Here is a 27,196-nt window from a genome sequence, read left to right as displayed (position 1 = left end):
CGAGTCCAACCACAAAAAAAAAAAAAAAAAAAAAAAAACAAACAAACAAAAAAAAAAAAAAAACCCCCACAAAAAAAAAAAACAAACCCCCCCCCCCCCAAAAAAAAGAGGTTTACACAAACACAATAAGTCAGGGGAACAAAGCTAATGTTAGAATAAGTCATATTAAAAGCAGAGTCAGGGATCACATGCCTACTTTCCAGTAAGCCCCATTCTTCTTCTCCAGTCTCCGGTGTGGCACAGTGTGATTAATGAGAACTCTGAGTCAGGAATATATAACCATGATCAATCTTTAATATAAACAACAGATAAACTACCAAGTACTTGAGAGGGTGGGAAAATAATTTGTCTCTTAGGGAGATTGCCAGCGTATACACATAGCAGTCTCCTAACATTTCCAAACAAAGTTTCCAGGGAGTTAATCCTCTTCACGCCAAACCTTTTCAAGGGTCAGTTTTCCTTAGAGAAAAGGGGGACTGCAAGTCTACCTTTCAGTGAGAGAGAAGCAGTGATTTCAGGCTCCCAGCAAGCCCAGTAACAGCACACACAGCCCTTTAGGGCTCTCCGGGAGGTGCTCCACACACTTCAGGCAGCCCAAGCAGCCAGGGCAAACCCCCAGGAAAGCTGCATAGGGGCACTTAATCCAGAGGGCTGTGTGTATTGCTCTATTCTTTGCAATGATTTCCTTTGATATGGAGGGCAAAACGCGCATTTTCCTAAACAACCCAAATCCTCTCTCAACCTTTGCAAAGCCAACAGAACCCCAGCGTTCACCCAGGGTGAGCACTACAACAGGGAGAACGGGATTCCTTCTCTGGAAGGGGAGGAAAGGGAGAGGAATGTCGGTGCTTTCTCCAGTGCGCGGAAGGAAACAGGATGTAGTAGAAAAGCTGCCTGGATGAAAGTTGCTAACTCCATTTTATTTCCTCTGAGGAATAGTGAGGAGATAGAGCAATATGCCAAGCTATTATATTTTAAAATCTTTGTGCTGAAACACTTAATACAATTACTTTCAGATTGTTTCCTGCTTTCAAACGAAAGCGTCAATGAAAAACAAATACAGACTTTAAATGGGAAGTTTCGAGCTAGTCTGCATTTAGAGATTATGAGATAAAACAGTGAATTGATTTAAATGTAACAACAGAAATATAAAGTAACACACGGGTTCACTTATTTGGGTTATCATTTCTCACACATGGTTTGTCAACAGAAGGCAATTACAGGTTACATGTGAACTGACGAAAATTTTGGGAACAAACATCTACCTAAGCAGATGTGGTCTGCTGCTGCACCACAACTGAAGGGAAGTTGGTGATGCAGCCACTTCTACTTGGCTACACAGAGTCTTCACCCAGCTTCAGGTCCCCTCCCTGAAAGCCTCTCCATCCTGTCCCCTGCCAAGTGGCCATTTCCCAGCCCCCTGAGCCCCTGCAAGCAGGTAGGGGGTTTGTAAGAGACAGGATGATGTTGGCCCCGTGTTAATGGCTTGCTTTGATTTCCTGGCCACAAACACAGCAGGTCTAATGAAAGTAAAGACATCAATGATTTGCCTTCAGCAAGCTCACAGAACCCATACAGGTATTTGCACTTCCAGCCTAAGAACACAACCCCATGGCAACACGTGGTGACCCAGATCAGGGATTTTCAAGTCCCAGGCCTTGCTTTGCATTCTGGATCCCCTTCTTGCACTGATGAGACTGGACAATGACCTGGACATGCACTAAAAGGTTATTTTCTGGGTATAATTTTCAGTGAGTACAGCTCCCTGGGCTCTCACTGCATGGTCATACAGAGTGCAAAACCTAATTCAACAAATACTCTGTTGTTTGATTTTATGCTTCAGTTTTATAGCCCAAGTATCATAAGGGACATTAGAATGAAGATTAAAAATTAAAATTTCATGTACCAGCAGTGCTCTACCATTACATTACTTTTAGTAGTGGGTCACAGGTCAAATCTAGCAATTAATATAGACATATATCAGAAGAAGTAAACGGCATCAAAATGCCCCAATAAGTTCAAATAATTTCTTCTCATAAAAGATGCATATAAGGGTGACCAAAAGCAAGGCTCACCTTAACACACCAGGGTAACTGGAGAATCTAGTTTTAAAACAACAGTAGTCAAAACACAACACACAATTACTACAGGTCTTTCTACAGGTCATTTCCATAACATCTACTTCACTCCATTCAGCTACCGAAATAACCAACAAACCATAGTTTTCATTCAGAGCAAGAACCAAAAATATCCAAATCAGGTACAAAAGGGGAAGGAAAAGCTCATAAACATGGAATTAGTGATGATGAGAAGTCTGTCGGGTGGTATAAAGCCAGAACAATTGATACTCTTCACTGAAGTCTCTAATTCCACTTGAGGGTTCAGGCAAATGAACAAATCCCTCTGATGGTTTTGTTTCTTGTTCATAATTACCATAACCTCTTCATGGAATTACTGCCTTGCCAAGCACATCTGGGAATATTTTATCACCTATGCATGACAATAGCTTAAATAGTCAGTGTCATGGTTTAAGCAGCTAATCAGATTTCATCGTCATGCTTAATACAAAACGTAATTTTTCTCCGCCTAAACATACATCTATCATGCTATAGTTGCATTAAGTGGTTCCACATTAGCCTCCCATTTACATACTGCTTAAAAGCCTTACAGAAAGTGATGTTTAGAATTTTTTTAAGAAGATATTTCACCCACAATTGAACTTCATGTAAACTGGGGGTAATTTCTAGTGAAAGTAGCTTCTCCCAGCTCAGCCCTTTCTATCAACAAATCAATGTCAAAACAAAACATTTGTACTCTAAAGGGCCCAGGCAGATGCATACATGCGAGGTGAAGCTTTAGTACACGAATTGTGAGCCTGGATTCCTAAACAATGTAAAAGGAAATGGAAACTCTGAGCTGCAAGCTGCCATTTACTCCCTGCATGTAAACATATCTGTTCTGGTGCAGCTGCCGGCTGGTAAACTCAGGAAAAGAAGAGTTCAAAGTCACAGAAGCACATGAACTGTGAACCTGGAGCTGGAGGCATGCTAGCTGTAAAGCACTGATACGTTCTTGTTTAAGTGAAAAATACCCATGTGCACAACCGCCAAGATAAACTAGGATGATCAGTGATTTATCTAACAGGATATCATATTTTTTTGTTAGTATAGCTAGGGATGAATAAACCAGATGTTTGTCCATTCTGACTCCAGCAATTTATCTGATGTGAACTTCATTATTATGAGTGATTTTGGAATGTAATAGATACCTTTTTTTCTTTTTCTTTCCCCTCTCTCCTAACAGAGGGAGTTTTCCTGTTCATTTTTTGTTCCCTGACGCATTCTCAGATGGTATGCAACACGGGCACTCGCTGCTACCACCACGGGACACAAAGTCCAGCAGAAAACTGCGCCTGCATATATTAAGGTTGAACATTTTTTCATGCCATGAAGAAAACAGTTTACATCAGTTATCAAAGTGTTTACCTCCCCATTGGAGTTAACCGGTACTTTTCACCCTTTGCTAAAGATAGATGCCGGGGCAGGACGTGCTCTGCAGAGGTACAGGCACTGGAGGTTTCTGACTGTTGACCCCCAACCCATGCTTTTGTCTCAACCAGCAGATATGGGAGTCCTGTGTCCTTAAGGCAAAAGGATCACACTTCTAACAGCTATGAATTAGTTTTCTTCCACAAGAACGCCTGACCAAAATAAACTTTATTCTCAGAAAGCAGATTATATGAAGTTATGTTCAACAGTAGATTATCGTTCACTCGAGACTCTGCGTGGAAGTCTCTCCAAACGTAGACAGAGAGCAGCCCACCTGCATGAGCACCCCCAGAGAGACACGCTATAAAAGCCTAGTTTCTGGTTCCACCAGCATGCTCTCCAAGCTCCTCCAGCACTTGAGATCTCTCTTAACATAGATTTCTTTGGAGGAAAAAAAATCTCCTGGAAATTTTCACCTTCTCTACACAAACAAAATACGTCATCTGAAAACAAAGATTCACACTCAAGTACCCTGCCATCATACCCCATGAGAGCAGCACCTCAACTCATGCTCTTTTTCTGCAAAGACACTTGTCTCCAGTGGCCAAGAGCCTTGGACCTCAGCTGACTGTCACTTCCTCTGGGCAGCAGGGGCTTGGCTCCCAGGAATACACCTCATCCAAGCGCTGATTCCCTTGGGAGCCCGTAACAAGCTATTTCAACCTTTTGCTCAGCAACGTTTCTTTTTCCATACGAGACGAATTTTAGCGCTGAAATGCAGAGCAGCTTTAAATGAGAAAATAGAGGTTACAGCCTAACTTCTCACAGTTACTCACTTTGAATACCAACTGCTGTGAACTTTCCAAGAGCATCCCATACGTTAAACAAACGAATAGGCACAATGACTCATACAGATTATTCCCAGACTATAGACTAAAAACTAGCAGAAAGCTCACATTATTTACTACAAGCCAGACAGCTGAAGATAACTCTTAAATCCCGATTCCCTCACAATTAAGGATACAATTCCTCTTTGTGGCTTTTACAGGCCTGCTTATGGATGTCTGCTGCATATGTTGGATTTGAAATTTGGCGAGGAGGGGAAATCAAACTGAAAACTCCAGGAGCTGACAGGAGTGGCACCGTGTGACAGAAAGCATGCTCTGCCCATCTCCGCAGTTCTGCTTGCCTTCCTCTCTTGAAAATATACAGAAGTGCAATTCCTGCCCACAAAGTACCAATTTAGGGCATGGTTTTACACTCTGGCTCAACCAAATGAGCACCCTGCCTTGCTGAAAGAGCAATTCCTCTTCCCTCTTAATTCTTCCAACTTCTCCTCTGCTCCCTCCCTGCTGCCTAGGCTTCCAGCAGGTTTTGGCACTCATCTAATTGGGAGGTAAGCTGCTGGAATTTGCTAATGAGAAAATAAACAAATAGAAAAACACAGAACAAAAAAAAAATAAATTAGCTTTATCCACTGTGTTAGATTTGAATCATCTGAAGTGAGACCAGACAAGCATCTGAACATGTTCAAACAAGCAGCAAAAGCAGAGAAGCAGAAGCAGGGGGAGGAAGGGAGACACATTTCAACAGTGGCAAACTGTTAATTTATCCCTAGCCACCTTGTCAAACCATACTCTGATATTTCAAATGTAAAATTTGACATCTTTTTGTAGCTCGCTAGTAATGAGCTCATTTTTTAGATTTATCGCTAGAGATTAAAACCCTGAAGACATCTTACAAACCACAAACAATTCATTCTAATAGAAATAAAGTGAGCTGCATGTGGCGTCATGGGGTACACATTTCTCCAAATCCCTCTGCTAAGCCTGCTGGGTTTTACAGCCACTTCTTAACTCCTGTGTCCTATACTCATGTAAAGACCCATAACTCATAGGCTAAGTGTTGGCCCCTGGCAGGAATTGTAATGTGTAGCTGAATACACTAACCAAATATACACAGCCTCCCCTTTTCTAACCTCCTTCTGATACAATATGAACTAGGAAAAAAATCAAACAAAAGAACTGTGAATTTTAGGTTGCATCCTTTTACCATTCATAGCACGTTTCCTTTGAGGTAACAGAGTATCATTTGCTCATAAGACAGATGACCACATTTTTAAAACAGAGCACAATTAATGGCACAGGAATAAGGCAATTACGTTATCTCATACTTAAGAGATCATCGTGGCCTTTGGCATAGAATTATTAGCCTTATGGTAATTACAAAATTAAAACGTCACCACTTTTTTATTTGGAGTTGTGTGGAAGGAATAATTAACAGCGGCACTGATGGATCTTCATCTAAGGCTGTTCTTTTACAATTCCTCAACTGCAAAGAGTTTATTAATTTATGGTACCCATAGTATTACCCTAAATGCTTAAAATAAAATTCATCACACCTAAACCATGTTTCTCTCTGGGTATCTCATTACCAGACTCACATTTACTTTCAGTTTTAAAAGACCCAGTTGGCTGAAGCTCCTGCCACTAATACACCTTCCATCAAACTGCTGCTCTCCATTGAGCTCTCAGGTTTTAGCTCCTCCTACTCCTCTTGGAAGAGCTATGGAAAATGGGACTTTGAACATGCTTTGAGAAGTCATGTTACAAGTATCTGGAAAATGCTGACTTCCAAGAGGCGGGCAAGGAGCTTGAAGATATACTTCCCTGGAAAAGTTCTACCCATTTCATCAGACGGCCATTAAGTAATGCCTGCCTTAACACCAATATTGCACTGCTTCATGAAAAAGAAAATACAGGAAGCAAAGGGTCTTCTTTGACATTCTTGAGACAGAACACCACTTCAGCATACGCCCTGGAAGACGACATATTTTCTAAAGAGCAGCAGAAAAATCGGGCAATGAGTGATGATACAGATAGTGAATGACTAATACAGAATTTTTTGCTGCCATACAAGATACCCTCTGAGACTACAAGATACCCTGGTTGCGACACTCATAACTCAATGACAAAATCCATTTAACCAACTACCACCACGCACCGGGCGGTGGGTGTTCATGCACTCTCACATACCTTCACAGATGGGCATGGCTGTGAGAGGTGGCCAGGCCAGGCCACCACCTTGCCAGCCACACGTGCTCCTCCTTGTCTTCACGGCAAAACAAAAAGCGCCTGTGCTTGGCTGGTGGGAGAGCGGTGTCGGCCGAGGCTACGGCGGATGCCACACAACAAAGAGCCCCCGCTGAACCAGGATGATCAATGCTCCTGTCACTTGGTGCAATCACCCGCGGCATGCCAGGCACCGAGTCATCAATCACTGCAGTGTAAGCCTACTCCATAACGCACGCAACTATTTGCCTTGGGCTGCCGCCTTCTTAAAACTCCCCCAGACCCTTTACCAAGGCACACCTTTTGAGAAGCATTCCCCACTCTGCCTTTCCAAAATCCTGGGGAGTGCTTGCTTATTATGATAATGATTTTTCCCATGATTTAGGCACTGCTAGTGAACCCTCCTAGGAGGAGGAGCAGGTTCTGGTTTTCTTTTATTTCATTCTACTTAGTCTTTACTAGGAGACAGAATGCCTTGCATTCGGGACTGGCCTGGGAGGGGACACCAACACCACTAAACCTGCCTTTTCCCATGAATTTCTAAAATATGGCTGAGTAGTTTTGGCATCTCCTGTTACGTATCCCCAGGAAGACGACTATTCCACTGCACTAGCAGTTTCTCTTGATGAAAAAATGGCCCAGTGAAACATCTGATGCAAAGGCTGTAAATTACTCTACAAGATCATCCTGAGGGCTTAGCTGGAGAGCTCTGTGCCGGTGGAAATTCTACAAAAAGTGTGAGACATGTTTCAAGCACATACAGAATTTTAGATATCAATACACAAAATGACTTTCCATAGAGAGAAAATGCAACAGATACCATCAGTAGTATTTGGGGAGATGGGGAAAAATGCCTAGTGGTGAGAACATGCAAAATAAGCCTCAGAAGAGCCGACAAGGGTAGAAGAAGCAGGCATGTAAAGCCCACTCTGCTGCACAGACTTCATGTAATATCCACAGGCATGGAGAAATACAGCAGGAGCAACCTTGGAAATTGTGGACGCTTTTCAGATGTAAGCCCTCTAAAACATTTTGCAGATAGGCATTAGCTTGGTTGTAATCGCCCACATTTTAAAAATAAACTCTACAAAGGGAATGTTTGAACCTCTACTCAAAGTGTAAGATTGATGGCTTGTGTCAAACTTATTAATATGTATTTACTGTTTTCCCTATAATTTTTGGATGAGGAAAAAGGACTCAGCTGGTTAAAATTGCTGTGGAAAATAACTGTGTCTGCTGAACCATATGTGTGTGCATATGTGTAATCTATCTTACAGAAAGAATTACAAACTGAGGACACGGCAAAACAAAAAGCGCCTGTGCTTGGCTGGTGGGAGAGCGGTGTCGGCCGAGGCTACGGCGGATGCCACACAACAAAGAGCCCCCGCTGAACCAGGATGATCAATGCTCCTGTCACTTGGTGCAATCACCCGCGGCATGCCAGGCACCGAGTCATCAATCACTGCAGTGTAAGCCTACTCCATAACGCACGCAACTATTTGCCTTGGGCTGCCGCCTTCTTAAAACTCCCCCAGACCCTTTACCAAGGCACACCTTTTGAGAAGCATTCCCCACTCTGCCTTTCCAAAATCCTGGGGAGTGCTTGCTTATTATGATAATGATTTTTCCCATGATTTAGGCACTGCTAGTGAACCCTCCTAGGAGGAGGAGCAGGTTCTGGTTTTCTTTTATTTCATTCTACTTAGTCTTTACTAGGAGACAGAATGCCTTGCATTCGGGACTGGCCTGGGAGGGGACACCAACACCACTAAACCTGCCTTTTCCCATGAATTTCTAAAATATGGCTGAGTAGTTTTGGCATCTCCTGTTACGTATCCCCAGGAAGACGACTATTCCACTGCACTAGCAGTTTCTCTTGATGAAAAAATGGCCCAGTGAAACATCTGATGCAAAGGCTGTAAATTACTCTACAAGATCATCCTGAGGGCTTAGCTGGAGAGCTCTGTGCCGGTGGAAATTCTACAAAAAGTGTGAGACATGTTTCAAGCACATACAGAATTTTAGATATCAATACACAAAATGACTTTCCATAGAGAGAAAATGCAACAGATACCATCAGTAGTATTTGGGGAGATGGGGAAAAATGCCTAGTGGTGAGAACATGCAAAATAAGCCTCAGAAGAGCCGACAAGGGTAGAAGAAGCAGGCATGTAAAGCCCACTCTGCTGCACAGACTTCATGTAATATCCACAGGCATGGAGAAATACAGCAGGAGCAACCTTGGAAATTGTGGACGCTTTTCAGATGTAAGCCCTCTAAAACATTTTGCAGATAGGCATTAGCTTGGTTGTAATCGCCCACATTTTAAAAATAAACTCTACAAAGGGAATGTTTGAACCTCTACTCAAAGTGTAAGATTGATGGCTTGTGTCAAACTTATTAATATGTATTTACTGTTTTCCCTATAATTTTTGGATGAGGAAAAAGGACTCAGCTGGTTAAAATTGCTGTGGAAAATAACTGTGTCTGCTGAACCATATGTGTGTGCATATGTGTAATCTATCTTACAGAAAGAATTACAAACTGAGGAGAGTGAGGGTACTAAGGTCACACACCAACAAATCCCACACGGAGAAGGATTTTCCTATATGGATTTCCCAATTAAGAACACAACCAAAACCAAAATCAAACCAAACAATAATTCTGCTAGTTTACAAGCCAAATCCTTTCAACTGCTCATGGCTACACCAATTCTTTAATGCCTACTGTGAATTTATCCACTTAACTGCAATTCATGTAATTAAGGTAACGGAATTGCCATTGCAAACTACCCATTACCATTTCTGAAATATTTGTACATTATTAGTGGATCCTCCTTGACTACTGATTATAAATTATTAATTTTTTTTCAGTTCCTCTTCATAATTGCCCATCATCTTGTCATCTCAACTACTCTCTTGTCCTCGGCCCTCCCCCACATTTTTGTGCTTTCCTACTCCTCCTGCAGTGAAGGACCCCAGACTACACACCGAATTCCTAATCGGCTGCAGGAAAAGCTGAAAACCTGCAACCCTTGATTTATGAAGCTGCTACTCAGCCTCTTGGGAACTGTTTGAGACACGGTGGATGGAGGCAGCAGATAGATGCAGCGTCCTCATGCATGTAAAGCATCTGCTCCATCCCTGAAGCTTCATTCCCCCTCAGAGCTTATGGTTGGGGCTAAGTTGAAGATACATTACAAGCATGTGCCTTATTACTAGAGGAAGAGAAGCTGAAGAGCTTGAGACTGTCAGCTCCAATAAAGCTGTCAGCACAGCAAATCAAGGATAAAGGGACCGACAAAAAGACCTACCATATAAAAGATAGATAGGCCACCCAAAATTTAAAAACAGTTGTAACCCACATTTTCTCTCACTGTATCTGAATCTAATCTGTATTCTCAATCAAATCAAATGAATTACAGAGCAGTTACATAAAACTGTAGAAAAAAAAATGGCCAGGTCAGAGCAGCAAACTGACCCTGATATACCATTTAGGATATTAATCTTTTCTTTTAATGTATTATTTTATATAATCAGAGAACAGTCTCTGAACACTTTCAAATACTGTCAACATCTGACCTTCAAAAGCACTTTGGCTATTTGCCAAAGCAACACTCTTCCCATTAACAAATCATACCAGCCATACATAACGTAGTATTATTTGCAATCTAATTAACATGTTTAGAAACGGTTCAGAAACTTATTTATATCCCTAGTAATGAATTCTTGACATTTTTCTTTAAAGCTAGTCCCACTGGTCATAAAAATCAGATATGCAAGCAAACCTAATTTCTGTCCTCAAAGAGAAGTAACTATTTTCTGTTAAAACAATTTAGAAGTTCCCAGCATAGAACAATACATATGATTTGTTGTTTGAAAATTTAAAAAACCCAATAATTTGACATCAGCATACGTTCTGAGAAATCACCGTATGTTTCTTTTATATTATCTTATCATGGAATAATTCATAAAAATTATGAGGCAAAACAAAACACCTGCAAATAAAAATCTTAGGAACCCTCTGCATGTGCATTTTTCTTCCAAGAACACCTGAAGACATACCTTAACCTTCTCCCCAGACCATGACATCATTTCAAATTGGGCTAGTAGAAAGGGTAGCACATGATGAGAAAAAAACCACCCCAAACATTTGGGAGTTCTGATCCCAAAGAAGACAATGTAGCTTTGAACAATTCTCCCTGAAATGCCTTTTAACTGAACTCTCAGCGTGCATGTGTTTATGGAATACCCGTGGAAAACAGAAAATCAACTCTGCTAAATATAAACTTCTACTAGTTTATATTAAAACTCTGCCAACTATAACTACCATAATCAAAAATGGAAATACATGTATTTATGTCCTCACCACACTTCACATTTGTATTGACTTCTCTGGAGCCTTTAAGATTTAAGTCAACAGTTCACAAAATAAATACACATATAAACAAACGTTGCCCCATCTATCATTGTACATTATTAACAATTTTAATTATAAAAGTTCTCAGAAATGAAAGCACTCCTGTCTGCAGATTCGGAACAATGACTCAGAAAATAAAAAGCAAAAAATGGATTCTCCCACTTGATAGAAACGCTTGAACAAACCTATTTCTTATGCAAGTAGTCCACAAAAAGAACATTAGATTTCAGTATCAAAACGCCAGTAAAACAAACAAACAAAAAATCTAATAAAGAGCTTTCATTTTCAAATGATATTAAAAATAAACCGTCCCCTAAAATTAAAATTCAGCCTTTGAAAGGGGACTTGAACTCTTGATGCATACTCTACCCTGCTGACCCTTGCTAGAGGGTGTAAGTCAATATGAAATACTCACAAATGGAGAGAGGATGATGGATTTTCTGCCAAATAACCCTAAGCAAGAGTAACGCTGTTAGCTAGGAGGCCTGCTTTTATTTCCTTTGCCAAGTGATGAATTAAGAGAACTTCCTAGCATATATGTTCCACTGTTTGCATTTTTTTAACCTCTGGTTCTTTCTTCTTATAAATAAAAGCAATGCAACCAGTAGGTAACAAAAGAACAAAAGGAACTGCTTATTTGCTTCTTATGAGTTGGGAGTTTTAAAACTAGGTAAGATTGGTGACTTGAGGAGGGAACAAATATGACAGAAGTTGCATTGTCATCAGTTTGTACTCAGTAGAATGGCATTTTATTTATCAGGAACTGGGCAGCACCTCTACTTTCTGCATGAATGACAGAACCCTCCTATCTATTTTTACCTCTGGATAACTGTCCTGAGACCAAGAATAATGGATAGCCCTTAACAGTTGTACACTCCATACTTCTAATTTATGAATGTCGTTGACAGAGGAAAGACTTGTGTTAAGTTCTAACACGTTGCAGAAGAGGTCAGCATACAGAGCATTAAAATACCACGTCAGCTTGACAGAGAATTCCTCATGCATATTTAAGTCCTGGCAGCTGCCATGGCTCTACAAGAGCCCTGTTACCTTAAAGTTCCTATTACGGTAGGGTTTGGTTCTCCCCACTTGCTATGGTGAGACAGTTCATGCCCCTAAGAAAGTTTATAAACTGAATAAACACAGGGGGAAGAATGGGATTAAATATGCAGACACGGAGGCTGAAATTACTTGCTTAAGGCCATGAAGCTAATCAAGGATGGAGATGGCAACGAAATGACACGCACTATGGTGCCTCAGCTGCTAGACTCAGAGAACATGCACTGCTGGTGACAAAGGGTGGACTCAGCAGCTCTGCCTCCTTGTCTTTTCCTGGAGAAGAAGGAGGAGAAAGGTTGGGGCTCCTCAAGACACCAGCTCCTCAGGAGCCAGCCAGAAGGAACGTTCACATGGCCCTTCCTGCCTCTCCATTGTCACCACGGCAAATCCCCCAGGCACACAATCCCAACCCAAACATTACCTCACAATATCTCCCTTCTGCTCTGAAAACCCACATGGAGAAAATCAAGCATGGCTTTCTCAAATAGGGTATGCATGTCCAGTTGTCCACTTGCTTCTGACCCACCCAGGTTGGTTATGGTGGGACACTTCACCCAGCACAGGAACATCACACACACACACGTGCCACTTCACAGCTCTTAGCCTGTGAGAAAACCATTTGATTCCTTTGCCAGTGGGGCACACAGCAGCATCCATCCACCCACAAAGTTTCAAAAAAGCTTGAAAACAACCACGCAAGGCCACGCTTTCTCTTCAACATTTTCTATTGTGTCATCGTCGTAGTTTGAATTGCTTTCCTCACACTGAAATCACTTCACCCATGAATTCAAACTCCTCTAAATGTACTAATTAAAATAACTGGTCTCTCCCATGACACCTGGCCTGGTAACAGTGGTAACTGCTGGTCACCAGGAGGAAAGGCAGTCAAATACATAAGCTTTGTAATCCTGCAGGGTAGCCTTTCTGAGCAGGTGATACGTAACTATTAATTACACTGATAAATAACTATTAATTACTCAAGTTCTAAAAGAAAGGAAAAGACAGACAGAGCTGCTACACAAGAGAAGGAGCGTCAGAGCCTGCAAAGGAAATTAAATTGCAAGTGTCTTCAGCCACACAAATTAAAGAGTAGCAGCTAATAAATGAGGTCTCCATAATGTATTCAAGATGGAATTAAAAAACCAAAAATTAATAAGAATCGAATGCACTACTCTTAACAAAGAGTGAATCAGGAATTTCAAAATCCTGGAAGAAAAAAAAAAAACAATCATAAAGCTTGTATAAGCATTTTAAGCAAGTCCCTTTTCTCTTGGTGCCTTGCATCTGAAAAGTATCAAGACCTGTATTTAAGTACTGTAAGAGGAGGAAGGGGGAAACCCAAGTGACTTAATGGTTTTCAAGCTCATTTTTAAGAAAAGAATAATTAAAAAAAAAATAAGATATTTTAGAATTTTTGTCTACCAGAGGTAGGCATGCCAGATGCAAACCTTTCTCCAGCAACGAAAATGTGACAATATCTCATCAATGGGGCCTTCAGGGGAAAAAAACCTGCTACAGCAATATATAGGAATGTGTTAGCAAGGCTAAAAAAAAATTATGATTACATGGTTAAGAGAGAGAAGAACAGGCAGCCACGGTAGGAGAATGGTGGGACCAGCCTGGGGGCTCTCATTTACTATTTGCTAAACAACCTCAGTAGAAAGACTGAGGAACACTGATGGTGATGCCAAAGTTTGAAAGCATCGCCAACGTGGAGAGGAACTAGGATATCACACAGGAAAAAGCTGCTGTGATGTTTAGGAAGAAACGAAGAGAAACAGAATGAAAGTTTTTAGTAAACAGCCATTGCCATTGGAGATTAATGACAAAAATCTGACCTGTGATTTGGGAACTCCATGCTTGCAAACATCAGAGAAGAGCCTGGGAGCCTAACAGTATTAAGTCAATCCCAGAATGAGTGATGTACGGAAAATGAGAAAAAAAAATGGTGACTGATCTGAGGATAAACACCAGCAAGGTAAGAGTGACTTTGCAGAGCGCGATGGGTGCACCTATGTTGAAAAAAGAGAATACTGTAACAGATGCAGAAACTAAAAAAACAGATAGGCTGTGCCATAGGAATGGCAAGTCTATCATTAATTATAAAATATTAGAAAAGCCGTGCTTGTTTAATTAGACAGTACAAAAATTACCACCTGAGAGAGAGAAGACTAAACTGGAGGACAGTATTAGAGAAGAAGAGCAAATGAGTCCAAATTGGCCATGGAAACCCAGATAGCTCACCAGCAGTAGCAGCAAGAGTTAAAAATCCAAGCTAGTTTCAAACTGGAGCTCAGTCAGTTTATGAAGATCATCTGATACCCTTGTCAAATAAAGCAGAGAATTCAACTAAATGGCTGATGATTTATAATCACACGTTCTTTTATTCCTGCAAATTGCTCCTCATCACTCTGGATATCAACACCAGATTTGGGAACACACATTTACAAATACATTTTGTAGCGAGGGAATGCCAAGCGAATTTCTAACACTTTGTAGACGTGATTATTTTTTCTTTAAAGGGAAGAAAGTAAAGTCTAACTGCAAGACAGTTCATAATTTGGGAGCTTTTCTCTTCAAAATAGCATCACATCTCATTGAGGAAAACATCACTGTTTCAAGACAAGTGTAGTATTAGTTAGACATAATTCAACAGTTCACGATCAATACTAACTTTCCATTTTGAATTTAGCTTTGCATAATTTACAAGCTCCCAAATTAATTCAACTCTGAAATACAGTGAAATGTAATACCAAGGTCAACGCTAGAATTCTTCTCGACACACAAAACCATTCAGAACAGCTCTCTTCTACCCAACCTTCCTTCTGAAAAGCTTTAGTTCGGCAATGCATCCTAAAGGTCAGAACTGTCACAAGAAAAAGTTTCAAGAGCTCTGTAGTGAAAACGTGGAGTCACTCAGAACTTTCTTAAGGACTCTGAATACACAAAGATAATAAAAATGTTTTGATTCTCATGTGGAATAATTCATAAATTATTTCAAGACTGTTTTAAGCATTTTCTGCAATAGAAAGTCAATTAAATCAGTCACCTGACTTTCAGTGGCAGCAATCCTTAAGAAAGGGATGCATGATTTGCACCCAGATTATTTGTGGCAAGGCAGTGAGAAAGATCAGCTTTTAGGAACTTTGACTTCCTGTCAGTGAAGGAAAACGTGTTGCATGACAAGTCGTCTCTGAAGACTTTCCAGCTTATTGGTAAGAAAACTTGCTAAGATTTTAAAAGCAAAGGAGAACGGGAGAAGACTTTTTGTTTCCACTCTACAACACATGAAAGATATGGAACTTACTTTTACCTTGGCAAATGTGAAGAAAGAAATAAAAAGGGCACCCGGGATGTGAACGGCATCACCATTCACAAGTGAATGTCAAAGATTCACAGATCTTCTAGCCGTAATGGTACCTTATTTTGCAGTTTGTGGTACCTCTGTGCCTTGTACTTTAAGGCCACGATTTTAAGAGCAATACTGACAGCACAGTATCACCTTCCTTCTCAATATCCACTGCCGCAATTGTGTTAAGCACAGCTGCTTGAGCAGCTGCACTAGGAATGAATGGGATGAGAGAAAACACTGTCAGGTTTTGAACACCCCTTATCTAGATTGTAGCACACACTGTTTCAGAGTAGGTCAGCTACAGCTAGGCTGACAACGCTTGCACCACAAAACCTTAGCCTTGCCTTAACACTTAAAGCAAGAAAAAACCATGGTGGTTCAAAGAGCAAAATATTGGAACATAATCACATTACATTTTGTTGCTTGTGAAAATAAGGAGTAAAGAAGTAAGAGATGAAATAACACAAGGTAGAAAGACGCTGGACAGAATCTTAAAAATTAAAGCTCTCTGGAGGAGCGTCACTGCATGGAACCCCTTTCTAGTGGTATCAAACAACAGAAATATTAAAAAGAAATCCTTGAACTCAACATTTAAATGTAATAATATCACATGTACTACTGGTGCCAAAAGAAGTTTAGCCAAAGTATTTAGGCTTTATTTCCTTTTTTGGAAAAAGACTACTACTAGGAACATACTTTGAAGTGTCTTACGATATTAAAAAAATCTACTGACAATTATTCAGCTAGTGTATTAAACACACAATTTTCATAAGGCGGTTTATAAGCTTGTTATACAACGTCTGCTCTGAGAGTATGTAAATCGGATACCCTTTGAAATACAACTTCGTATGTACTAAACAGATAGTTAGAGCAGCTACCATCATTAGTTTATTCTAACAAGTGTACTAGCACAATAAAGAGAGTCAATTACTTAGCTTATAAAAATTTACTGCTTCTACTTGAGTTTATACCATTAAAATTGTGTTACAAAGGCTTTCCAATCACATCAAGTGGACCACCTAAAGAAAGAAACAGAAAGTGAACTTTTCTTAAGAAAGGCACCAAAAGCCTGCAATAACCTTCCTCTTGTCACCTGATAGGACACCAGGAAAGATGAAGCCACACTCCCCCTTGCCTAGCACAGTGTGCTCCCAGTGCTGAATGGGACGTGCTTAGTAGGAGTAGGAAAGAAAGCAACTGCCAAACATATACTCCAAGCCTGAAAAACAAACTTCAGAAGGACTGAGGTTTAGGATTCCAAAAACATATTCATGCTTTGTTTTTCCTTCTGATTTACAACACCACCTTTCCTAAACTGAAACACCTTCAAAGGATTAAAGAGATGGATGGGGCAATCTGCTGAGTTGTTTATTGCAATAACTTCTGACACACTGACAAATATGACTCAGGAAAGCTCATTCCTCTTCCTCTTTCATCCTTTAAGTCTTCAAAACACCTCCTGGGCAGCCTGCGTTCACTGGCTAAAAACCTAGTTCATCCTTTCTAATCACCTTATCAGAGTATTAAGAAACAAACTGAGTGATGCAGGAAAGGGACTTGGATTTTTGAAGGTATTTTGTTGCTTTAAGCCAACACAGGAGGAGGAACGAGCAGCAGAGAGATGTGAAGTAAGAAGCTGTGACCACGTTAATGTCTTAAGCATCAGAAACGATTACATCTTCCTGAGCAGAGCACCAGACTCATCACAAGGAGTGACCAGCTGCATTCTGTGTTGATAAAGTTGCCAAAATCTCCCTGTCCTTTTTTTTGGTTTGTCGATATCTCCTTTCCCTTCTTAGCAAGGCTGCCTGCACAGATGCCCACAGGAGTGAACAAGGATTGCAGACCACTTTCCCTTTGAGGCATGTCTGAAAGGTGACAACTTAGTATGGGTTCTGTAGCCTAGTCCCCTCCATTTCTGGGTGCAATTCAAGACACCTCTCTCTAAATAAACACCTGTCCCTAGAGAGACATTTGAGACATCAGCAACCAAAATAAATTCCATCTCATCGATGCTTCTTTGCACTCCTCCTCTGCTTTCCCTGACATGAGACATGCCTCCTCAAACCTACAGAATGTCATAATTTCTCTACTTGCAAACTACACCAAGATTTCCCCCTACCTTGGAAACTACCATAAAAAAAAGAAAACTGCTGGGTGGGCAGGACGGCAATACTACTGTGATAAAGGCACATTTTCTTGTGCTTTGCCAGCTGCCTGTCAGTAGGCACTTGCCACCTCTTGCCCTTTGAGTAACCAGCAAGTCTTTCTAGGAGAAGGACTTAATGTTTTGTTCTGCATACACGCAGTGCTTATGACTGGGACTCTTAACTGTCAGCAGTTACAGTGTGATTGAACCCACACACTGTCTCCCAAATCCTTGAGAAATGTGTGTGTGTGTGTGTGTTTAAGAACACCCAAAACTGTTCTGTGAAATGTTTCTTTCTGATACTGCAGCATCTTGTGGCAAAATAATATCAAGAACACTTGCCTCTTTAAATACTGTAATCCTTGGAGTTAAAATCAAGTGTTCTACATATATATCATATATTTTGCTGGTCCAGATATGGGACTTTTGCTGTCAGAGAAACAAACACAAAAATTCTTTGTTCACTTAAGTCAATCATTCTAACCTGCACATCCAGAAAGCTGGTTAATGTTCTTGTTTGCAAAAATTGTCAATTAAAATCTTCCTCACAGTAATGGCGAGAAACTATGGAGAAAAGGAAGATGAGGCACAGAGGTCATTTCAGAAGAGCACTTCCAGCAAATCAAAACACACTCCCCTGAAACATGAAAGAAGAACACAAGCACAAGGAGGAATTTGTGCAAAATTGAAACTTTACAGAACCGGCAAATTTATCCTCAGGGCTGCTAGGAAAAGCTTCAGTTGCAACTCACACCAGGTGTGGCCTTCAGTATTAACCAGCTTCTGTGGATCAGCCACAAGAGTTTGATGTTCCTACATTAGAGGAGAATGACGAAGAACCAAAGGGGAATGAAAGAGCTTAACACCACAAAAGCAAAACAAAAAATCCACAAAGAAGTAATTGCCTAGACACAGATAAAGTTGTATTTCGCCACCCAGTCACAGCACAGGACTCAGCCTAAACACCAAGCTCTTTTCCTTGCCACTGTTGAGATGTCAGTTGTCTTTGCTGTTCAACAATTAAGGTGAACCAAAAGCAAGTGATGTAGAATTGGTTAAACAGGCCAGTTCAGGCCATCTTTCATACAAAAGGAAAATGAAATGTCAGGAACAGACTTCGGGCTGCTGCCAGAAGGGCTACGGAGACGTGTGAGAGACCACAAAGCTCTGACAGCAACTGTGAAGATGGGCACGTTCAACATGCTCCAGGGCAAGAGTCCCCTGGCCGTCGGCACGGCTGCCACAGTGGCCAGGGCAGGGGCTGCCCAATGGGAAGAATTTGCAGGGAAACAGGCCCGAAGCAGTTAAAGGCTGTGAAGACAAAGAAGTGCAAAGCTATCCAGGGCTACCCAAGACATTGCACGAAAAGTTCAGTGGCAAGAATCATTCTGAGAGAAAAAATCAGAGCAAAAGGACCGTGCTGTCAGCATGTAGCAACAAGGCTCGGGGAAGAGCGAATGGACAAGCTGAGCTAAAAGGCTTAGGCTATCTCAAACTTAATGAGGGCCTGTGATTCACTTGGATACCTGAAACTGAAGCAGGGAATGCCTTCAATTAGTGAGAGTTCACAACAGGACTCAACAGTTAAACCTTGTTTAGTTTTGTTTTTTTTTTAAGCCAGACATCATTGTTAACCGACGCTACTCAAAAGGCACAGCACGTTGTAATTCCAGCTGCAGAGCAAGCAGAGAAACAGGCAACGCAGGCCAGAGAGAAAAAGTAAGGTTTAAAAATAAATTTCAAAAGAACAATTTGTGAGGATTTTTTTTTTTTTTGCCACAGCACACGGTCACACAAACAGCAGGGTCCACACGACAGATTGGTTCTTTGCTGCTGGCTGTCCCAATCCAGCCTCCCCTACACCAGCTCTGCTGTTTGTATGACTTTGGGCTGAACTGCTTCTCTGTTAAGTCAGCAGAAAACTAAGCCAACAAAAAGTGCAATAGGTTTTTGCCGGGATGTCATGCAAAAACAGTTGAGCAGAGGCTGAGAAAGGAGACAGGCTTAGCTGCTCTGGCAATGCAGGCTCCGTCTGATTAGCCAGTGCATCCCCAGTAGCTTTACTGGCACTTTAAAGCTCCAAGTGAGGCTATAATATTATAAATATTTATCTCAGCACAGACACCATCTTATGTGGCATTATCTCATCTTCCCCCTGTCGCACATATAACCGTTTGTCCAGCCTCTGTCTGCGAGGGGAAGGAAAGGGATTTTTTTGTTGTAGTTGTTTTCAATCAAGACCAACTCTCCAGTTTAGCTTATCATGTGGCTCTATAAACAGGTGTGCTGGCAAGTGAGGGGTTGCACAGGACTGGAAACAAGCAGCTGGAGGAAGGAGGCTGCTCAAGTCAGGACAGAAAATAAAAAATACCTGTACTTGTGAAGCTGCCTCGAAAGTTCTGGCCATGATATTCTCCTTAGTGTCTACACACTTAGCAGGAGGTTCTGCTCTAAAATAACTATGGCTTAAGGAAAAAAATAAAATAATAAATATATAAAATATATATTTTAAAATAAATATATAAAAATTATAAACATGTAAAATAAATATATAAAATAACAAAAATATATTACATATAATATATATCATCATCCCATCTCACAGTGTGTAATCTACAATACATACATTAAGATATTTTTTCTGCTATACAGGAAATAAATTTAATTGCAGACCCTGTCATGGATTTCTTATGTTCTGAGAGCCAATCTCATTGCTCATGGTCCCTAAAATATCTCTCCTGGCCGTGCAGTTCTGCCACTTACCTTGCGCTATTTCCAGCACCTCTGGGACTCTTTCACAAGCTCATGGCACTAACCTACATGGCAAAAAACATTATCTCCAATTGCTCATGCAAGAATCTAATAAGTGCCAGATCCAATGACAGGAAAGGATGAACTGCACAAGAACAGTGGCAAGAGAAACGTGGAGCAGTGGAAAATTTCTACTTTTAAGCAAAAGCGAGTAAATACACTTGTTAAGCTACTTACAGAACCATTTACACTTGTGACTACCTGCAAAGTTTATTTAAGGAGGCCACTCTAGGAACTATTGCTTTTAATAATCTAACAAGGATCTAAAAATCTGAAACTTCAGTTCTTGGCTCAGCAGAGCAAAGGCAGTCTCATTTTGAAACCAGTTTCACAGGGATTTGTGTTCTGTAGAATAAAATCTGAACAAGAGCCTTTAGCTGGCAACACACAAAGGTTTTCCTCTATTGCAGCTACGCTGCTTTGTCTCCCAACAGAGAAACTGGGGCCAAAGATGAACAAAGCAAAAAAGACTGTTAAAGACAAACAGGTGGATAAGACCAAAAAAAAGCATGAAATACAAGGATATGCCCTCAGTGCCTGAGGGGAGCACTGAATGGAGGGGAATCCAAAGCCAAGGTGACATTTTTGGGCTCCAAAACCTGGATCAAGACTCAAGATTGCAGCCAACCTACTTCCATTCAGATGATACAAATCAGCCTTCCCCCTTGAAAAGATTGCTCAGTGCAGAGATCAAGTCACTTCACCCAGCCCATGAAAAATGTTAGCTACCCTAAATGCTGCTTCATTAAAAAAAAAAAAAAAGATGGAGATCATTTCTTCTAGGCACAGAATACTTAGGGAGACCAGAAGCTTACTTCTATAAAGATGAACAAGAAAATATGAGAAAATAGAAAATCAGTAATTATTCTTTAAAAAGAAGAAAGCCCTCAAGATAATGCAATACACACAAATAGAATTTCTGCCTGTTCAACCTTTTTGTTGCTATTCAGAGAACATCAGTGTGACATATGTCTTTTTTTTTTCCCAAATTCAGTATGATGTACAACAGGTTTCAATCCTTTATTTTTTATTGGTATTAATTCTTGTTACTTTTAAAGATTTCTGTAAGAAGATATCCCTCTATCTTCCTGTTCACTAGTCAACAACTTTGTATAAGAAACATTTCCATTCTCTATCTGTAAGTACATAGATTGAGTCATATCACAACCAAAAAGTATATGCATTCTATAACAATGCAAAAAACTTCCCCGTCCTTTCTATGATTACCAATGAATTTAAATAGCAACAGTACTTTCAAGTAATTCGGTTCCCTTTATGTAATTTGCAGCAATATGTAGGTATGCTATAAGCATATACATAGATTTTTCTCTGCTTGTTTATGGGTGCGAGCATGAGAAACCTCATGTTTCACATCACTGCACCTCTCCAAGAGCATCGTTCCACAGGTACTCAAAATTCAACTTTAGGATTAACGTAAGCCTACTGCAAAGCAGAAACAAGCCTTTCACCTTATTCTAAAGTTTAAACACATTCAACAATTTTTATAAAAACTGGTTGACCGTTCAGCCACAAGTTTATTTTGCCTGTGACCCTAACAATAAGCTCAACTTGTCTGTTGTTGCTTGCACAGGCTGAATTCTTAATATGAAAAGTGTCTGCCCACCCACATGCTGTCATGGGAACACGAGGGCCTCCTGGCGAGGTTCTACAATGCAGCTGGACCAATCCAATGGCTCTCTGCCACCAAAATAAGGCAGTCTTACTCTGTCTTCCATCACCTTTCCTCTGCTGTTCCTCTGCACTGGCTCGGGGACATCTGAACCCTGATTTGCCTGAGTTTGCTGAATTGGCAGAGAAATAATTCGGCAGGAAAAGGGAATGGTTTCTGTCTGTTTATCAAGTGAAGTCAGATGAATACTAACACAAGGAACTACGGGACACTTCTTTCAATGCAATCCAGCCATTTAACTGGTTCAGCCATCTTGTGGAATCTCAAATATGGTGACAGGAATGCTTGAGACAAAGGGAAGGGTGAGGGAAGAAGTGCTTTGGGTTTTTTTACGCTTCTACTTTAAGATTATTATTAATACTAGCATAAAATGAAGTAGCATTCTTACCTTTTATTGCAATTTTATCCGTTCACTTACATCACTGTTTAGCAACTTAAAACCATAATATAATAAACAAAATAATTACTTACCTACAAATCCTTTCTCTCCAACTAATTTAAGGGCAATTTTATCTGCCAAAACAGAAGAGTTTCCATGTGCAATGTTAGCAAAAGGTCCAGCGTGAACAAACACCGGTGTTCCCTGAATGATAAAAAAAAATGTATCATTAATTTAATGGATAGGTAAGAGCACAAGCTCAATACTCTTGCAGACTAATCAAAATTACATGTAAATCAAAAGCACATATAATGAGTAAGCACTGTGGGATAATTGAGGGGGATTAGGCACATCTCAGGTGTATCAGAACCAGCTTCATTCACAGAAAGGTAAATGGGCAGCAGTGCAACCTGTAGGTAACTGACACAGCTTCTCTCCCAATCTTGTCCTCATCTTTCATATTCCCCATGCCCTAATGCTGTGGAGTGCTATTGTACTATCATCAGCACTAAGTGCATTGCTGGAGAGGGTACCCAAACAGAGCCCAGCTCCTGCCCTGCTCCATCCCTTACTCCTCCATCCCTGTTTTCCTCATTAGTTGCCACTCCTGTGCAGGAACAGTAGCCATTGGAAGCAACGAGGGACCAGAATCAATGGTTAACGAGCCAGAGAGGGAGAAGGGAAGGGACATGGCTGGGGTGCAGTGGGGATGCTGATACACAATGGAAAAAGCATCCACTGCTGCTGATCGAGTGCCTGGGAGCCCCGGGTACACACACACACAGCCCAATTCCCCTAAGATAGACACTGTACAAATGCACAAAGAAAGTGGACTCTGTAGCAGGGAGCAATCTAAAACAGCAAAAGGACAGGCAAGGAGTTAACAAAGTAATGGCATAGGGAAATTTGTCAGATCGCAAGCAAATCTCAGCTTCCCCGTTATTTTTTCAGCATCACAAGGAAAGGAGAAATTAGAAAATTAGCATTTACAGAAACAGATAAGGATTAGGTGAGAGATATTAACTGCTATCTTTTCTCCAAGTCAGAATACACAGTCAGAGGGAAGGATGTCACGTCAGACAAAATACTTAAGCAAACAAATCCCCCTTGTTGTGTTAATGCTTTTAAAAATCCCCAGCTGGTTAAAGAAAAGGTAAGCAGATAATTTCACATTCTCTCCATCAGTGTTCTTCTCACACTCTGTATTAGGAGCTACTGCCAACCCTCAAAATTTCAGGCAACCTACTGGGCAATCTTCCTCAATTTTTGACCAGAAATACCAATTATGGAGGATCGTATTTCATGGATCAGCTGCAGGCCACATCCAATAGTCCCATGAACCACAACTTGGAAACTATTAACCATTTAATAAAAGCTGGTTGTTTCCCCTCTGAAAGTGTCTTAAGAGAACAACCTACATAGACAAAAATTTTCATGTTTTCCATAAAACACCAGAACAATTGGATTACAGTAGTGAAATACTTGCCACTATAGAAAACAGATTTTCATGTTACAGTAATACCGAATACAAATCATATAAAATATATCAAGAACAAGCACCTGTTCTTATTGCTTCCTCTAGAAGTAATTATACGCAATTATTTTGCTTTGAGCAAAGACAAGTAACTTTTTATCTACTGGCATGTCAAAGTACAGGTGTGTTCTAATAAAATGGGATTATTTTTTTTTTTTAAATCAAGAGTGGAAAAATAAGAATATGCATACATATGGGCAGGGATGTTCTCCAAAAAATGGACAATTAAGCTACAATCCAAAGACAGTTCTGCTTCATACATGTTAGAGAAGAAACAGTGAAACAGAAGCAGAAAAAGTAAATAAACCAGAAATCATGCGCTGTAACAAAAGGAATGATGCAGATTATTATCATCATAACACACAATTCATAGTATATACTTAGGAATTTTTTTTCTTGTTTTCTATCTGTTAATGGCTGCAATATCAATTGAGGTTTTACATATTTATGCAAAAAATTAACTTGAACTACGTACACTTTTGAAGCTTCTTACAGTATTTAGGCATCAATCTAACAGGAGGTGCTGTGCAAAATAAATTCCCCCTATCCCAAAGAATTTATAACGTATACAAAATAAAATGCAAGGCACTTCCACCAACCTAAGTTTAAGTTTTACTTCCTTAAGTTTTACTTCAATCCAGTATTTACTTTTCTGGTATTCAAATAAGTAAGACTGCAGTTGTCAGCTACCAGATTGAAAGACACGGGATTGATTCCGATTTGTGTTTTATTACTCACTAAGTTAAATTTTACTTTTCCAAGCCCTTAATTTCTTGTGGCAAGCAACTACAGGGCTGCTCTCTGATCAGAGCCCAGCACACCCATGGGCGGATGCGATGCATGGAAGCACAAACACAGATGAGGAGAGGGCACCCCAGCCCATCCTGTAACAGCAGAGCGTGCAGTGAGGGGGGACAGAAGGGTGTCCTACAACATTCCCTGAGCAATTGTGCTTCAAAGAGTTTACCTGCACAAGGTGGATGGGAAGGAAATTTGGATTGTGGGATCCAACATCCAGAATATCACCCCCTACCACTAACTTGAAATCCAAACACACTACTAAGCCACTGGCACGGACATATACTCCCCTGGAGCTCTGAAATCCACCAGAAGAAAAGGAGGAGTGATTTGAATGGTCTTTTTAAAAGGGTAACCCTGGAGGAAAAATACAGTCTAGGTACTGAAGGGAGTGAACTCCAGCAGGATCTTGGGAGCCTCAAGTACACCCTGGAACAGGGACAACAATGTCTTCTCGGGCCAGCTTCAGTAACTCAGTGTCAGCCCATCCATCCCACCCGGCAGCCTGCCACTTATTTTCCTTACACTCTTAATAAACTATATGAAGAAACAAACAGTGGCACAGGGATGCATTCTGCTGACTGTTTTCAGAGCAGGAAATTTTATTTTCCAAGTCTTAATAAAAGAAAATAAACCCCGAATGCCAATAAATATCTGAAGCTATCTGGCAGCTAGAAGGATGTTTATAATACTTATTACCATCCTCCCCTCCACTTTACTGTGAGTGGCACTTTAAATTTAATACGAGCAGCCCATCCCAGAGAAGCCAGCCTGCAACTACAGAGCTGTCCCGTAGAGCAGCTGTTCTGTTATGCGAGGTCTAAATAAATGCTAAACATTAAGGGATCAGTTCATGAGAGAACAAATCTGTCATGACAAACGTGGATAAACACTATGAAATCATTATGCGCATTTCAAACAGAGTCATCTCAGTTCTAGAGCACTGGATGTAAGTTCTACTGCAGCCTACATTTGTTGTAGGTGGGATGCTCCACGTTTCCCATTTTGAGATTTTAGTGTCATTCCTGCACATAAAACCCTGTTAATCACTAACACCCTGAGACAGCATTTCTCGTGGCAGAGTAGCAGGGCTGTGATCAACCCAACTGAGAAACCTCTTTTAAAAAACAGCAAAATTTAAACAAAGACATCAATTCACATATGAAAAAAATCACTGACACAAGTTGCCAGTTGAGTTCTACGCAGGACTGGCATTCTGTCATTTTTGATTTATAAGCTTCTAAACCTCTTCACCAGCACACGCAGATGCCCATATAAATCTGGTGCAAATGTACTGAGTAGGTTGCTCTTCTCCCTTTCACAGGCTTTTAGAAGCAACTCCTCAGACCCCCACAGCTCAACGCAATATACCCACCTACCGACCCTTCATCAGATCAGAGGACTGCAGCTGTCTCTGCAATGGCTACTTTCAGCCACTGCTACCCACAGACACTATCACTTACAAATTATGCCAAATTACATGGAATTCATCCAGAAGATCTTCTGCTCCCCCTCCTCAGGCAGCCTTTGTGCCATTCCCTAATACCAAAGTGATCTGGAAGACCTACTTTGGTGAACAGTTTCATCCCTACTTGCAGGAGAGGTCCACGGCACAGTCTGAGCTGCATTTGAGTTCTCTGTAATCAGACTATCCTGTTTGTATACCTCCTGTGTGCTGTAGGATCATTTCTGATGTTACTGTTGTCAAGTCAAGGTGCTGTTGCTAAAGGTCTTTACGCTTGTATTGAGAACTTGTTCTCCCTGAAATGGTTAGGATTACATGGCCCAATTACTATCAGTAGCCTCTTTGGAAACTTAAGAGGTCCCTCTTCTTCTTTTGGATGTTACTTATTAGGATTTTTTTCCAGCGTAATTTAGGCTTCAGTTCTCCTCGTTTCTGGTTTGCAAGAAGAAAGACTTGCAATTTACATACTCATCAGAAATATGTCATTCTCTATATAACAGAAGAGACTTTATTACATCCAGCATTCTCAGGGTACACTAGGATTAGCTTGTCTTAAAACCTGTCATACTGGAAGGCTCTAAACTCACAGGTGGACTGCTGCACTACATTCAAGTGTGCAGGGCAAAACATCTTCCTTGTTCCTTTTCCTCCCTTTTTGGGGAAAAAATGGAAATTATTAAAATTAGCATCTCTCAAAGCTATTAACATGAATAATTCAAAATACGAAAGGTATTTATTCACAAAATGGGATATGACACAAGCTTGAGGCTTAAGAACAGAAACAGCATGGGCACTAGCAGAGTGAGCTATTGCATCTCTACACAAGAGATCTCAGAAAAGATTTAAATAAGCTGGAGATGTCCATTCCTGGACAGTGACTCGTATTAGCTTGCAAGCCAGCAGGTATTTGAAGGGTGACAGAAGTTCGTCTTTAAGACTCAAATGGCAGGAATGGAGCATGAAGCACTCTTCTGAGCTGCT

General features: G+C 40.7%; 1 protein-coding gene across 1 annotated transcript in view; it reads right to left on the bottom strand.

The window, feature by feature from the left end:
• The window catches only part of MTHFD1L (methylenetetrahydrofolate dehydrogenase (NADP+ dependent) 1-like), a 155,319-nt gene that overhangs the window by 70,572 nt on the left and 57,551 nt on the right, over nucleotides 1-27,196 (bottom strand). Inside the window, exon 20 of the mRNA XM_014950508.1 lies at nucleotides 22,511-22,622. Coding sequence (XP_014805994.1) covers nucleotides 22,511-22,622 — 112 coding nt within the window. The remainder of the gene's footprint in view (nucleotides 1-22,510; nucleotides 22,623-27,196) is intronic.

This window comes from Calidris pugnax, unplaced genomic scaffold (assembly GCF_001431845.1).
Source record: "Calidris pugnax isolate Ruff unplaced genomic scaffold, ASM143184v1 scaffold24, whole genome shotgun sequence".
Lineage (NCBI taxonomy): Eukaryota > Metazoa > Chordata > Aves > Charadriiformes > Scolopacidae > Calidris > Calidris pugnax.
This window is presented reverse-complemented; position numbering and strand designations above follow the sequence as displayed.